Source organism: Anolis sagrei, chromosome Y (genome assembly GCF_037176765.1).
Source record: "Anolis sagrei isolate rAnoSag1 chromosome Y, rAnoSag1.mat, whole genome shotgun sequence".
NCBI lineage: Eukaryota > Metazoa > Chordata > Lepidosauria > Squamata > Dactyloidae > Anolis > Anolis sagrei.
In genome coordinates this window covers 36,213,406-36,230,167 of record NC_090035.1, presented here as the reverse complement: position 1 = coordinate 36,230,167, position 16,762 = coordinate 36,213,406, and the positions used below count along the sequence as shown (strand labels likewise).

General features: G+C 39.8%; 1 protein-coding gene across 8 annotated transcripts in view; it reads right to left on the bottom strand.

Annotated features, from left to right (window-relative positions):
* The window catches only part of LOC137095201 (eyes absent homolog 3-like), a 129,547-nt gene that overhangs the window by 32,331 nt on the left and 80,454 nt on the right, over window positions 1-16,762 (bottom strand). For 7 of the 8 annotated variants that reach the window (XM_067461590.1, XM_067461592.1, XM_067461594.1 and 4 more), the window contains 3 exons: window positions 14,246-14,388; window positions 11,145-11,282; window positions 2,398-2,483 (listed from right to left, as the gene is read on the bottom strand). In XM_067461590.1, the coding sequence (XP_067317691.1) occupies window positions 2,398-2,483; window positions 11,145-11,282; window positions 14,246-14,388 (367 nt within the window). The remainder of the gene's footprint in view (window positions 1-2,397; window positions 2,484-11,144; window positions 11,283-14,245; window positions 14,389-16,762) is intronic. The other variant, XM_067461593.1, reaches the window with a different exon arrangement.

Here is a 16,762-nt window from a genome sequence, read left to right as displayed (position 1 = left end):
AGGATTCTGGAAATTGTTGTCTCCCAAAGTAACTTTTCCAAGTTTTACTGTAATGCTATATGGACCAGAGTGAATAAGCAAACACGTGTAAAGATGCTCCCCGTATAGGGGCAAATTAGAATTCGCACATGGAGAAATATTACACAGACAAATACTGAAACGCCCTTCCATAATGGCCTCATGTGTATGATATATTAGTCATCAAAGTTGGATATGGATAGGATTATCCCTTTCCTTACAATCTTGTTCCCCTTGAATGTACACAGAAGAGCAATCAAAACTTTCCCTATGTCCTACTGAAATCAACATTCAAAGTTAGCAATTAGTATTTCCGTTTCTATGGGACTAAGATCTCAACGAGACATGGTCAAACTGTTCCTAACAGAATTGTGGGAGTTGGAATCCAAAGCACCTGGAGGGCCGAAATTTGACCATGTCTCATTGAGATCATCCATCCATCTACAAGAACAAACTTCTGCACATTCAAATGCTACTTCCATTCTGCATTGAAATTTAAATTTGCAAAAGAGGAAAGCAATGGGTCATGGGAGTAGTAGTTGATTGATACTGGGACTGTGGCACAGCTAGCATTAAGATCACTGCTGACTGAAAGGTCATGAGTTCGAAGCCAGCCCGGGTCAGAGTGAGCTCCCGACCAAAATTGTGTAGCTTGTTGTCAACATTTGCAACCCAAAAGACAATTGCATCTGTCAAGTAGGAAAAAAATCACCAGGAAGTATGCAAGTATGCAAAGAATGAGGAAGCGACAGCTCCCCTGGTGGCTCGAAGCTGGAAAGTTAATAGCCTCTGAGTGTCTGTCTATATATGTTGTGTGTCTATGGCATTGAATGTTTGCCATGTATATGTACATTGTAATCCGTCCTGAGTACCCTGTGGGGTGAGAAGGGCAGAATATAAATACTGTAAATAAATAAATAAATAAATACTGAAAAGGAAAATGGATTCCCTTGGAATTATAAGTTGCTTACCTGTAACTGTAGTTTCCTGAGTAGTCACCTGTGAATTTGTACATTTGGTATCTCTGCGCTTGCGCAGTGCAACTTATGGAACCTTCTAGAAAGTAAAAGGGAACATTTTAGCCCTCAGCTAGGCCTGCCCATTCCCCCCCCCCCCGAGTATATATAGCCCGTGGGCGGGACTAGCCGACAGGTCTCTTAATCCGCTCGCGTTTTTAGCAGCTTGGAGAACCTTCTGTGACTTCGAATTTCTCTTATCTGATTATATTGGCTTTTGAACTTGGACTGATTACTGACGATCCCTTTGCTGAGCCCTCTTGCTTTGATCTCTTGGACGGACTGAATTCTGAGGTATTTCGACTGGACCGGCCCTGACCACCTCTCCTCGACCAATCCCTGCTGTTATGGCAACCACTTCATTCAAGAAGTGTTCTAAGTGTCCCAATATTTTGCCGGACACCGATGGGCATACTCTCTGCTTATTTGCCTGGGCGAGGCCCATCTGACCCAGTCTTGCTCCATTTGCCTCTCATTCACCCCTCAGACGCGGAAGAACAGAGTCTCTAGGCTCCGAGCGGCGCTCTATGAAAGGGCCCTTCTGCCTTCTCCTGCCTCAGGGCAACCCACAGAATGCCCGAACTTACCTTTTCTGCCATCCTCTTCGGGCCTTACCAAGAAGAAGGCCAAGAGGCCTAAAACAAAGGGGGCGCAAGATGGCTGTCAGGCCTACACTCAGGAGAAACCTCCTGAAGAAAGGGCGGGAAGAGTTCTGGACGCCCGCCAAAACGCTGCGCCCCTGATGATGTTGGGCAAGAAAGGGTATGTGGTCGAACAGTATCCGCTCATTGCAGCGATGTAAAGGTATCTAAACATATAGAAATTCAATGTATATATAAAATACAAATGTCAGCAAAACATAGGATTATTACATTCACATTAACCAGAAATAATTTGTTCTTTTCTCAAAAAAAAAAAATGACTGTTTTCATCTTTTGAGAAAATAATTATTTCTGTTTAATGTGAATGTAATAATCCTATGTATCACTGACATTTGTATTTGTATGTATACATTTAATTTCTATGTGTTTAGATACTTTTGCATCACTACAATTAGCGGATACTGGTCTTTCTAGTAGTGGTTAATTAATATTACAGTATACTGGGTAGTACAATATGGGAATGTATGTTACTAATATTGTGCTATGCTAATAATATAATATGTTGTATTTACATATAATTTGTAAGCTGCTCTGGGGTGAGAAGGGTGGGATATAAATGTTGTAAATAAATAAATAAACATCTTGGTTTTGGAAGCCTTGTGTTACAGTATGTATTCTGGATAAAAATGGTAGGACTCTTCTGCAGTTCAGTTAAACCAACACCATTGTTTCAGGCTTATTTCTGTAGCAGGAAGACATACCTGTTGAGAAATGCTGGTTACTGCTGATGCTGAAATGTTGACTGGAGCTGAGGAGGTGACAACTGAGTTGGCATTGGTACTTGGAGCTGTAGAAATCAGCAGAATGACTAGGGATCAATATAATTCAAGTGCAAGGTATTAAGTTAAAAATCATGAGGATGGGGAGAAAATACCCTGTATTTCCAATGTACTTGGTCTCAAGTTTTTCTTAATCAAAGCAGAATTTACAGAAACAATGTCACAAACAAAATAGATTAAGTTACTGTATTGATATCTTTTTTTTCACATCAGGAGCAACTTGAGAAACTGCAAGTCGCATCTGGTGTGAGAAAATTGGCTGTCTGCAAATACCTTGCCAAGGGGACGCCCATCCCGTGGGAGGCTTCTCTCATGTCCCCGTATGAGAAGATGGGGCTAACAGATGGGAGCTCACCCTGCTCCCCGGATTCGAACCGCTGACCTTTCAACAGCAGTCCTGCTGGCACAAGGGTTTAACCCATTGAGCCAGCAGGGGCTCCATTGATAACATGACAGTGTGAGAATGGCACAAAAGCTGTTTGGAAAAGCGTGTTTCGATTCTGTAAAAATTTTAAAGTATGTCTACTTTTGGAGAGAGGCTTTCAAAGCCACAACAATGTCACTGAAGCCTCAAATGATCCACAGATTGCACTTCATCTAATCCAGTTTTATGGTCTATATCAGAGAGGAGGAAGCTGTATCCTGCTGGTCAAATGTTCCTAAGCAGCCCATCAACATGTTTTTCTCCCTGAAGCCCCAGTAACTCAGAAGAATGATAGGACAACAGTGGAAATTACCTACACTCTCAAAGCTATGGATCTATTGCCTTGTCCTTTTTTGACTTCCTCACATGAAAAAGACAAGAATTGGACAGAATTTGGTAAATTTACTGAGTGTATGTATAACTTCCATGATAGGAAACCCTGAAGAGATTCTTGCACAAATAAAAGTATTAATGGAAACAGACGCTCTCATTCCTTTTCACTGCATCACCAAAATCTCTGTGCTAAAGCTACTATTTTAAATCACACTTTGCAACAAGTTATAAGTATTAACTACATTGGTGCAAATGTAATATTGCATTGTCTGTTTTTTAACTTGCTAAAATTGAACAATGAGATTTTCAGTGTGGATCTGCGATATCATTTTAAAGGGTGTTGGTTATCGCAGGGACAGGGGATAACCAAAATTTTATCTCTGTGAGAACAAATAATTAAATTCTATGAAAAAAAGAATCAGCAATATGACATTGAAAGACATCTATAAGATGTCTATATATAGCAGCGGTTCTCAACCTTCCTAATGCTGTCTTCATGTTGTGGTGACTCCCAACAAAAAAAAAAAAAAAATTCACTGCTACTTCATAACTGTAATTTTGCTACTGTTATGAATTGTAATGTAAATATCAGATATGCAGGATGTATTTTCATTCACTGGACGAAATTGGACTCAAATATCTGATACACCCAAATTTGAATACTGGTGGGGTTGTGGGGGGATTGGTTTTGTCATTTGGGAGTTGTAGTTGCTGGGATTTATAGTTCACCTACAATTAAAGAGCATTCTGAACTCCACCAATGATGGAATTGAACCATACTTGGCACACAGAACTCCTATTACCAATCGAAAATACTGGAAGGGTTTGGTGGACATTGACCTTGAGTTTTGGAGTTGTAGTTCACCTACATCCAGAGAGCGCTGTGGACTCAAACAGTGATGGATCTGGACCAAACTTGGCACAAATACTCAGTATGCTCAAATGTGAATACTGGCGAAGTTTAGGGAAAATACACTGTGACATTTGGGAATTATAGTTGCTGGGATTTATAGTTCACCTACAATCAAAGAGCATTCTGAACCCTGCCGACGATAGAATTGGACCAAATTTTCCATGCAGAAACCCCAGGACCAACAGAAAATATTGTATGATCTGATGGTCTTTGGAGACACCTCTGAAACCCCCTCGTGACCCCCCAACTCCCCGCTGATACACAGAAAGCCGCTTTGAGTCTCCTTGTGGAGAGAAAAAGTGGGGTATAAATAAACATAATAATAACAATAATAGGAATTCTATATTTCTGTGTGATATCATGTCAAAACAAAACAACTTGAATATTCCTTTGTCAAAGTAAAGCCAGGTGTGTATATGATAACTGGGAAAAAAAATCCAAGCATTTTGAAAAACTTACCATTTTTCAAAGAACTTATTTAAAAGGAATTTTTGGATGAATATTTTCTCCAATCAGTGAAGACATTGATAAGCAGGATGATGTATATGAATCATTTGGAGGGGAAAAAAACCACACAGTCGTTATATGCCTATGAATGGGAGAATGTAATGAAAGCTTCACTGACTTTGAGAATTGTGACAAAACACTCAAATTAGCATTTTAGCCTCATCTGTTGATCTCACCAAGGCACATAAAAAAAAACTACAAATGGAATTGATTGAGCTTTCAGTAGATGACATTTTAAAGGTTTTGTTTGATGCTAAGAGAAATCCAATTGAAAAATGGCATAATGCAGTAGAATACGCAGACTTTCCATGCCAAAAAATGCTTTCTTCCTTTTTAACCACTTATGGCTGTGAATCTACATTCTCCAATTAATACAAATCAAAATGCACTTTAGGTCTCAAATCACTGCTACCCATGTAGAGCAGGTATGCACAACTTGGCACTTATAAAAGGTCAATATGATTTTAAAAAAATATGTGCAAGCCACTCCTCCACACCTCCTCTGACCAGTGAAGGAGAAGCCCTTACCAGTTGCATCCCGCCCACGGGCCATACACGTTGTGCAGACCCGAACTAAAGAATCAACTGAAACTACAGACCTTCATGCTGCAACCAAATATTCAAATGCTTCCCAACAAAAAGCAAACACAACGAAGTCATTAAAAGGTTAGTTAACTTTAAAATAAAAAAATATTTTTCATTTTTAGAAATTTTAAGTACCATATATACTCGAGTGTAAGCCAAGTTTTTAAGTCCTTTTTAGTTTGAAAAAGCCCCCTCAGCTCTACATTGAAATCAGACATAAACATTTATAATTGTGCTGAGGACACTAAGAAGATATAAATTGGAACAAATATAAGATATGGATTAAGAGAACTGACTGTACGGGCAGTATCAGAAGGAAGTCCAACTTCTGCATGGTTTTTTTTTTTTTTGGTTTTTTTTAGTTTTTAATTTCGGACTATATGATTTTTGATTTTTGATTTTTTTCTCTCTCTCTTTTTTCTGGGTGTAGTGATTATTTTTAAATGTCCTACTTTTCTATCCTCTAGAATTATTTCCCCTCTTTCGCTGTATTTTAGTAAATTTAATAAAATTATTCATAAAAAAAAGAAAACGCCCCCTCAGCTTATATTCAAGTCAAAGTTTTTTAAATTATTTTACTATGTTATGATTTTATTACATTTATTATTTTACTATTTATTATTATTACATACATTATTTTTCTCTATTTATTATTATTACATTTAATATTTTACTCTATTTATTATTATTACTTTTATTATTTTACTCTATTAATATTGTTTTATTACATTTACATTATTTTACTCTATTATGATTATTGTGATTATTTTTATTACAGTTATTATTTTACTCTATTACTACTGTTATTATTACATTTCCATTATTTTACTCTGTCATTATTATTAGAAGAACATTTATTATTCTACTCTATTATTTTTGGAAGGATACGTAAGCACATTTACATTAAAAGTTAGAATAATGGTTTAATCAGAGTTGGACAGTTTTATCTTAAACTACAATTTTATGTAAATATTCAAAAACATTTAACCTACTGATGCCTCAATTAATGTAATTTTGTTTGTATCTATTTTTATTTTGAAATTTACTAGTAGCTGCTGCATTTCCCACCCTCGGTTTATGCTCGAGTCAACAGTTTTTTAATGGTATAATTACGTACCTCGGCTTATATTCGGGTCAGCTTATACTCAAGTATATACAGTAAATTAGATTTTTACAACATAATGTACCTTTTAAAGTATATCTACTTGAAGTTTCGTGAATGTGGCCTTATTTGATTAGAGCTACATTAATGCAACCTTGCAATAGGAAAAGGTTCTCCATCCCTGCTCTAGATTTATGACTTATTAGTCAAAATGCAAACAAATGAAAAAACACAAATCACCATCACTGAATGAAGTGACATAAGCCTCACATGGCAAGTGTGCTGAGGGACGTATTTTGCAATGTTCTGCTAAGCACAGCATAGCTGGTTGGCTATAGCTCTCTTCACATTGCTACAAGACATCGCCACTGACCTATTTTTAATGTCACAGTGACATATAATCCGGCTGGAAAAGACAACAACTCACTCTTTCTCTAGCCGTCTCCATCTACACTGACCATCTACTGCAGATATATTATACTGTTGAGAAGCTGTAAGATCTCACTCTCCATGGCCAGTATTTCAGAGAATCATAGAATAATAGAGTTGGAAGAGACTTCAAGGGTCATCTAGTCCAACCCCCTTCCCATACAGGAAAAGCAAAATTAATATACTCTTGACAGATGGCCATCCAGCCTCTATTTAAAAGCTTCAAGGAAGGAGCTTCCGCCACACTCTGAGGCAGAGAGTTTCACTGTTGAACATCTCATATGTTCAGGAAGTTCTTCCTAATGTTCAAGTGGAATCTCCTTTCCTGTAATTCGAATCTATTGCTCTGAGTCCTAGTTTCCAGGGCAGCAGAAAACAAGCCTCTTTCCTCTTTCTTGTGATACCCTTTCACATATTTATTTATCGCTACCATGCCTCCTCTCAACCTTCTCTTCTGCAGGCTAAACATACCTATGCTCCTCATAGGGATTAATGGTCTCCAAACATTTGATCAGTTCAATTGCCCTCCTCTAGACACCTTCCAGCTTGTCAATAACACTTTTGAACTGTGGTGCCCAGAATTGGACACAGTATTCCAGGCGGGGTCTGACCAAAGCTGAATAGAGAGGCACCATGATTTCCTTTGATCTAGACACAATACTTCTTTTGATGCAGCCCAAAATCCCATTGACTTTTTTAGCTGCTGCATCACACTGTTGGCTCATGTTCAACTTGTTATCCATGAAGACTTCAAGATCTTTCTCATATGGACTGTTGTCCAGCCATGCATCACCCATTCTGTATCTTTGCATTTCAATTTTTCTGCCTAACTGTAGTATTTTACATTTGTTCTTGTTGAAATGCATTTTGTTAGTTTTGGCCAATCAGTTCTCTAATATGTTAAAGTCATTATGAATTTTGATCCTGTTCTCTGGAGTATTAGCTATCCCTCCTAATTTGATCCCGTCTGCAAACTTGAAAAGCATGCCCTCTAAACTTTCATCCAAGTAATTATTTATTTATTTACTATATTTGTATACCGCTCTTCTCAGCCCTCGGGCGACTCAGAGTGGTTCACAATAGCAAAATTTAATGCTTAAAACATCATAAAACAGTTAAAAACAATCAAAACGATACCATTATAACAATATATTAAACATCATATAACATCTCATATCGTCTCATAGTTAAAGTCAAGATCCAGTCTCATAATCCAATTGTTCTATATTTCTATATTCGTTACACTGCCTATTCAAATGCCTGCTCGAACAATCAGGTCTTCACTTTCCTCCGAAATGCTAACAGGGAGGGGGCTGATCTAATTTCTGTAGGAAGGGCACTGAGAAGGCCCTGTCTCTCGTCCCCGCCAAACGTACTTGTGATGCGGGTGTGATCGAGAGCAGAGCCTCCCCAGATGATCTTAATGTCCTAGCTGGTTTGTAGGAGGAGATGCGTTTGGACAGTTAAGTTGGGCCAGAACCGTTTAGGGTTAAGATATTGAACAGCACTGGGCCCAGGACCAAACTCTGCAACACTCCACTAGTCACTTCTTTCCAGGATGAAAACCTTTGGTGAGCACCCTTGGGTTTGGTCGCTTAACTAACTACAGATCCAATAGTAGCATTGCATAGCCCACATTTGATTAGTTTACTTGCAAGAAGTCATGGGGGACTTTGTCAAAGGCCTTGTTGAAATTAAGATATGCTACATCCACAGCATTCCCTGCACCTACCAAAACACACACGTTAAAAAAGCCAATTATGAGTCTATAGAAAGTGAGGATTCCTGTTCAGAAACACAGCAGCAATTGTTATGTATAAAGGTAAAGGTAGTCCCCTGACATTAAGTCCAGTCATGTCTGACTCTGGAGTGTGGTGCTCATCTCCATTTCTAAGCCGAAGAGCCAGTGTTGTCCGTAGACACCTCCAAGGTCATGTGGCCGGCATGACTGCATGGAGCGCCGTTACCTTCCCGCCAGAGCGGTACCTATTGATCTACTCACATTTGCGTGTTTTCGAACTGCTAGGTTGGCAGAAGCTAGGGCTAAGAGCGGAAGCTCACGCCGCTCCCCGGAATCGAACCTGCGACCTTTCGATCAACAAGCTCAGCTGCTCAGTGCTTTAACCCACTGTGCCACCGGGGGCTCTATTGTTATGTATAGGGGATACTAAAGTATTCTTTCAACATGATTTGCAGAAATATCATATGTCTCTTGCTCACTGATTTCCAATTTACTTAGTATATCTTGAAGTTTTCTCCCAAGTTTTAAAAATGCAAGGAGGGAAGGTTTTAATTCTAACTGAAGCTTTTATTCTGATTGGAATGATATCTGTGCATCAAGTACTTGAAAAAACGAGGGGAAGAACAACATGGTTAATCCATGTTTAGTACAAACAGCTCAAAGAAAAAAGGTAATGCAATCAACAGATCAGCTATAAGGTAAAGACAGAGTTCATCATATCTTTGCCCAGGGCTGGTGCTGCCATGAGATTAAAGTGAAGTAAATGCTTCAAACAGCAGATTAGTGATGGTGGCAGAATTAAAGGCTATTTCCCTGCTTGTTGCACTGAGCTACCTCCCTCTAATCCTGCTATCTGCTCATCAAGTTATCTGTCTTGCAGGAAAAATAATTGCGATGCCGGCCACCTATGTAGAGTTTTTCCCTTCTGTATTTATTTATTTATTTAGAACTTTTATATACCGGTCTTCTCACCTCCAACGAGGGACTCAGGCCAGTTTACAACAAGGGGGTTCATACACAATAGTTTAAAAACATCACATTAATAATACACTAATATAAACACATTAAAGTACTATCATATAATTATATAAAGCCAAGTCGTTAACATAAAAATCACTATTCATCCCCATCTGTCCGTGTGGTCAAAAGCCATTGCCTCACTCATCAAATGCCAGATTCCAAAGCCAAGTTTTCACCAACTTTCTAAAGGTCAGGAGGGAAGGGGCAGTTCTAATCTCCAATGGGAGAGAGTTCCAGAGACAAGGGGCCACCACCGAGAAGGCCCTGTCCCTCGTCCCCACCAGATGCGATTGCGAAGATGGTGGGACCGAGAGCAGGGCTCCTCCAGAAGATCTTAACAACCTTGATGGTTCATAGGGGAGAATCCGTTCAGACAGGTAAACTGGGCCGGGGTTGTTTAGGGATTTATAGGTCAACACCAGCACTTTGAATTGTGTTCGGAAGCTAATTAGCAGCCAGTGGAGTTGGCGCAACAGAGGAGTAGTATGCTCCCTGTACCCCACTCCTGTTAGTAATCTGGCTGCCACTCGTTGGACTAATTGCAGCTTCTGGGCAGTCTTCAGAGGCAACCCCACGTAGAGAGCATTGCAGTAGTTTATACGGGATGTAACCAGAGCGTGGACCACCGTGTAGCAGATACAGCCACACCATGGAAAGAAAGTCAGGCTCCTCCTCTGAAAGAACATTGCCACATGACAAAACCGACCATAGAATGACCAGTGGAGTCCCCGGTAACACAGTGAGTTAAACCCTTATGCTGGCAGGACTGTTGGCTGAAAGGCTGGCGGTTCGAACCTGGGAAGCGAGGTGAGCTCCTGTCAGTCAGCTCCAGTTTCTCATGCAGGGACGTGACAGAAGCGTCCCACAGGATGGTAAAACCTTTGGGTGTCCCCTGAGCAACATCCTTGCAGACAGCCAATTCTCTCACACCAGAAGCAACTTGCAGTTTCTCAAGTTGCTCCTGAGATGGAAAAAAAAACCCAGACTAGTGCAAGGCCAGAGGGAAAAGCAATTATAAGGCTAGCACTGCTTGATTGTGTGTTCTTGCATGGCAAGAGGTTGGACTGCTCTCTCTTCCAATTCTATCCCTTGTGGGTATTTTTCCAATTCTGTGATTCTAAGCTCTGCTGAATCTGTCTCCCATCAACTACTACAACACACTGGTTCTTAGTTCTAGAGCTCCTTTGATTAAATACAAGTTTAAACCTTTAAAATAAATAAGTAAACAATTACTAACCTGGATATATTAAGTAAACGACAGAAGTATTCCCTATGCATTCTTACAACTTTAGCCTAGCATTGCTAGGAAACCAACATGGACATGCTGAAGAATGACATGCATGTGACCTTTGTGACCCGATTACTCTTTTTCCTGAATTTCTAAGAAATTTCTAAAACACAGCACAGAAAAATTCTTCAAGTGCAGCAGACAGATCTGTGCAAATCAGTAAAAAGAGAAGAAAGACAAGCACACTACGAGGAAGGGGAAAGCATGGCTTAGAAAGCATAGAGAAGCATGCATAAAACAAAGACAAAACATGCTACTCTTTCCATGGTTGCTGAACCAGGTTACAAGGAAGAGGCATGTAGATTAAAAAAACATGCTGAATATTACCTTGTATGGAATAAGAATAATATGCTGGGCTGGATTGGCTTGTGGTTAACCCTGTAGTACAAGTGAGAACACTGTGCTGACTTGGAGATGGAGTCTGAATTAAACCACTCTCGGGTTTCATACCTGGCCACAGTGCACCTGAATCAGATAAATTACACCAATTACAAACAAAACTGGCTGTGGTCCAGCCAGGTGTTCCTCTGGAATTATTTCTGTATGTTTGTGAAAGTAACAACCCATTGCCTAAAGATAAGGAATTGTTAAATTTGTATGTGCAGGTAAGCCTTGAGGGGGGTAAAAGCAGAATCAAAGAGGAAAACGAAGAAAGAGGTAAAAAAGCAAGCCAATCATTAAAAGAAATAAGAGGGATGTGATAAAGTTAATCTCCAAGCCTTTCCAAGAAAAAAAAAGTGCTTGCATTGCTTAAGAAGATGTTACTGAACTGAAGAAAAAACATGATTACCACAACTGGGCCGGGCTTTAACACAGCTGGTAAATCACCAGCAAAGGTTGCTGTTCGGTGTGAGCTCCTGACTGTCAGCCCAGCTTACTGTTTACCTAAGCAGCTCGAAAACAGCTTGAACTGTAAGTAGAGAAATTAGGTACTGCTAAAACAAGTGGAGGAGGTATTTTATGACACCATAAAGAAAAAGATCAGAAAATGCCTGGTGACCAAAAGGAAGGAGGAAGTCCTGATGGCTCTTCGTCATAGAGGAGGGAGTGACAGCACCCCACTGTGGCTGGATTCAAACACAATATCCAAGGCATCAAAAAGCTGGACGTGGACACAACATACCTCCTTTCTGTTCTGCCTGTCTCTGTCCTGTTCTATTCAAAAAGGCATGGAATGTTTGCTGTGTATGCGTACTGTGATCCACCCTGACTCCCCTTTGGGAGATATGGCAGAATATAAATAAAGTGTTGTTGTTATAGTTATTACTCTGTGTTTCAGTGGTTCTTTCATAATAACACAATTATGTGAATAACAATCTAGAAACAGGTTCTGCCCTCTGAAAGCAAATGAACTACTCTGCTGGCACACAATATTTTATGGTGTGGAGGATTGATTTCTCAAGCAGCTCATTCCCTTATTGTTACTGCATGATGTATCAATCATCATCTGTTACTAAGAATATGCAAGAGAGGAACACAAGAATACAGCAAAGAAATTAACAAATAACCCAAAAAACCAACCTCCCCGAAATGTAGTTGGTTTTTAAAATCCATTATTGGAGAAGTTTTTTTTCCTACCTTTCCTATTCTATCATCTGTCAAAAATAGTGCAAATAGAGATTACAACCTTCTATACTACTCATTCGCTGTTCCTGTTGTATTTTGGCAACTATGTTTAAAATAATCCAGATTCACGTGAACTGTTAAGGTGTGTGGTCATGAGAGAGATAATCGTTCAGTGGTGCAGACTGTTGGGAATCAGCCTGTGTTTGTGTTCCAGGATCATGATGCTTACGATGAGAGTAATGATGGTGCCGAGGCTGAGGTGCAATATGGAGATAGTTTGGTCATTGATTTTCATACAGACAATGACAGAGAGGCCCCAGTGCAAAGGGCAGTTTTCATGAGAATATTCCTGCTGAGCCTAGGGATGATGGTTTACTCCCTCTTTCTGTGAACTCTCAAGATTTGGGTTTGGAAAACAATCTGACACTTGGAAATTTTAATGAGCAGCCAGTTAGGGAGTTGAAGGATAGGCAGCTGGAAATCAGCCAGGATCGACAGCAAACTCAGCATTTACATTGCTCCGAAAGGCTTCGTCAGATAAGGGGCAAGTGTGGGGGAAAGCGAAACCATTTTCTGGATTTGGGATATAAGATTTGCTTCTAGGGAAAACCTCTTAGATCAGGCTTTGTTTGGAAATCAAATTCATGTGCCATGGAAATCCTGTTCAAGGGGTCTTGTTCCTCTGGAGATTTTTAGCGTTTTGGATTGTCTTTGCTTCCTGTTGATTCCTGCCTAGATAAACACTGTCTTGGATTGCTTTTATATCTTGTGGGGACATTGCTTTGTGTTATTACATTTTACTGACATTACTTTTTGGAACCTTCTTTCTTTTTTTTTACAAGCATTTATTTTTACTGACTATTTACTAAGCTTCAATAAAAGAGGACTTGTTTCTTTACTCATCATGTGGTGTGTTTTAAAGTCAGAGGGCTTTTTCTTGACCTGGAGTGCAACACAGACACGTTCAGTTTCTTACATGTGTTTACTGGGGGGAAAACACAGAGAACTTCTGAGAGATACAGCATGGTCTGTTACATAGGGCTAGATCAAGTATGTCAAACTCATTTTAATCTAAGGCCACGTCAGCCTTATGTTGCCTTCAAAGGGCAATTGAATCCATGGAGGGAGAATCCATGGATACACAGGTCCAGCTATATTTTTTTTCATAATTGCAATTGCTGTTTAGTTTTCACCCAGTTTGGATCCCAAGATGTTGTAGAACTCCCATCACTTTTGATTATTCATCATGCGGACTTCAGATCATGGGAACTGCAATCCAATAGCACTTGTGGCTTTGAGATTGGGGAAAGGTTAAAGGACTTTTTACAGCCAGGCATCCTATCCACAAGCCTTGTATCTAAATCCAAACTCCTCTCTCCCAATTCCAAGAGAACAAATTGCAGCCTTCCAGGTGTTACTGCATCACAACATCCATATGCTCGTGATGATGTCTACGGATGGGAAATACAGGAGTTGTAGTCCAGTATATGGAGGGCCATGTAAAATGACTTGGTGGGCAACATTCAGCCCGCAACCTTGAGTTTGACACATGTGGGCTAGATGGACAAATAGGCTGAGCTGGTACAAAGTAGTTTCCTATGTAGAGAAAATGGTCTTAAAGTAAATTCCCCCTTTTGGAGATGTCTGGATCATGTAGATTCATATGGGAGGATGCAATCTGCTTTATTAATGGATTAGCTACCTAAATCCACAGAATATCTCCCACATTTTGAAGGAGTCTTTTGTGTTTTGAGACATATATGTGTAATACATTAAGGGTGTACCTAAAAGGATAAAAAATGCAAACGTCATCAACATCCTCACTTCAAGGTGATTTGGCTGAAGACTCTATACACACTTACCAAAAGGAGGTAGTCCATAGGCTTGGGTTGTCTGCGGATACACAGCGTAAGTCTGTGATTGCTGTAGTGGTTGGTATTGAGTCTGACCGGAATATGAGGCCATCGTTTCAGATACGGGTACAGAAATAACATGTGTATATGCCCTATGAAATAGGAAAAGGAAATGTCTTGTCAGTAAGCAATAAGAACTGTTGAGTTGTTCCAGAAATAAAAAAGCTCTCCCTTCCCCAACCTCAAGCTGTTCCTCAGCAATAATAGCAACATTACAATATATACACGGCCTGAGACAGGTGTATGGTGGCCACAGTGGTCCACACCTTGGTTACATCCAGAATGGACTACTATAATACACTCCACGTGGGCCTGCCTTTGAAGATAGTTTGGCAGCTGCAGTTAGTGCAAGGATGGGCAGCAGATTACTAACTGAGGCTAGCTGTACGGAGCAAACCATGCCCCCGTTAAAGCAGTTCCACTGGATTCTGATAAGTTTCCAGACCTAATTCAAAAAGTAGGTTATCACCTATAAAGCCCTATATGCTTCAGGTCCAACCTATCTTTGAAACCGCATCTCCCTCTATGAACCGGCGCGGGCTTTGAGATCTGCCAGGGAGACCCTTCTCTCAGTCCCACCACCATCTCAAGTATGACTGGTGGAGATGAGAGAGAGGGCCTTCTTGGTTGTGGCTCCCTGGCTCTGGAATGCCCTCCCTAGACAAATTAGGTTAGCCCCCACTCTCCAAGCCTTTTGCTCTAGTTTAAAAACATGGCTTTTTGGACAGGCCTTTGACCTTGTATAGTTTATGGACAGATTTGAAGACTTAGTGATTTCTCACACCGGCACTTGGATTGTTAATTGAAGGTAGCCAGTTTTATCCGCAGGCTCTATTGCGTTTTATGAATTCTTATAATCTTACTAGATGAGGTTTGTGTATATTTGTTGTTTATAGCATGATGTGTTGTTTTATATGCTTATGTATTGTCCATTTTATATGCTGTACTTGCAGTGCTTTTGTGAGTCGTCCTGAGTCCCTTTGGGGAGATGGTGGCAGGATAGAAATAAAATGTTATTATTATATTATTACTCTCATCTCCTTCCTTTGGATAATGCAGTACTGCCGCAATGTAAGAATTTTAAGAACTGGTAGGTGGGGACTTCAGGAGTGGAGCCAAAAGTGAAAGTTCCCTCTCACTTCACTCAATGTGGGAGAGAGCAATTTGCATTGAAAAGCCAGTGTTAGGGTTCCAAAACTGGAAGAAGACTCCTTTTAAGAATTAAAGTAGGTGAGAATTATCCACAGTATTTGTCTTAGTTTTTTTGAATCCATGAGAGTAGTGGTCACAAAACTGACAAGTGGATCAGGTATTAGTCCCTTAGCCTCTCTGTGAAATTTGCCCCAGCTTCCAACTAGACAAGCTCTAAGAAATCACCTTCCATAGGCATTATACATGAATACAAAAGAGCAAAGATTGGGAACCTCATCAATTTAAGGAAAGTTTTTTTTACTTCTCAAAATAAATCTAATTTTGACTAGAAGATTTACAAATAAGCTTCTCAGTGCTGTTGAAAATGATAATTATGTAACATTTGTAACAACCTCAGATAGACGTTAAGCTAAATTGAAAAGAGAGTGGAGAATAGTCCATGCTCCAAAACAAAGATGAGAACTAAACCAATCAACAATTTATGCTTTCTACTGGTGGACAGTATTTAACCCATTTTAGTACCCTGTAGTTTATGAAGAGCCCTGAAAAGTGGCACAACTATATATAACTTAAAGAAGAAACCAGAAATGACCAGGACCTTAAAATACAGTAATAAAATCCAAACAAATATTAAGTCACAAAACCAATTATAAAGAGGACACAAGAAAGAAAGAAAAGAGAAGATTGTTTTTAATTTTTGCATAGCATGTTTGTTTTGCTGTCTATGCCCCTGTTCAGAAGATTTCACCTCACTTTCTGTCCCTGTGACAGTTGGTTTTTGAAAAATTTGGGTTGTTGTGGAGACAAGGATTGGTGATAAAGCTTCAGTGGAGACACCTCTTTCCCATGTTAACTCTTACAGAAGTGATTTTCCTTTCCTAGGGGTAGATTTTCTCTCCTTTTCTGCTGTCTCACCACCATGTGTAATTAGGAGTTGCATATAAGTCAAATGTCTGTCACTGGGGGACTGCCTGTATATGAAAGTGTGACAATGTGTAACTTTTATTCTTACGGTTATGTGCTGGTTAAACAGTAGTTAATAAATGGTAAGTATGTAGGATTATATTTTGTTAGAGATGGTGGCTGGTGGCTTGAGCTGAGTTGCCATAGCAACGGGGGCGGAGCCAACTGCCTCTTAACAGGGCAGCTGTTTGAAAGTGGCAGTCTGTAGCCGGTGTGCTACAGGGAAAACTGAATCTCTGGGTGGAGATTCAGGGAATAAATTTGTGGCCAAAGGGGTTACAGGAAAGGACCCGGTAGTGATAAAACTACAGGGGATTATTGATTCTGGGTTAAGAATCAAGGTTTGGCTGG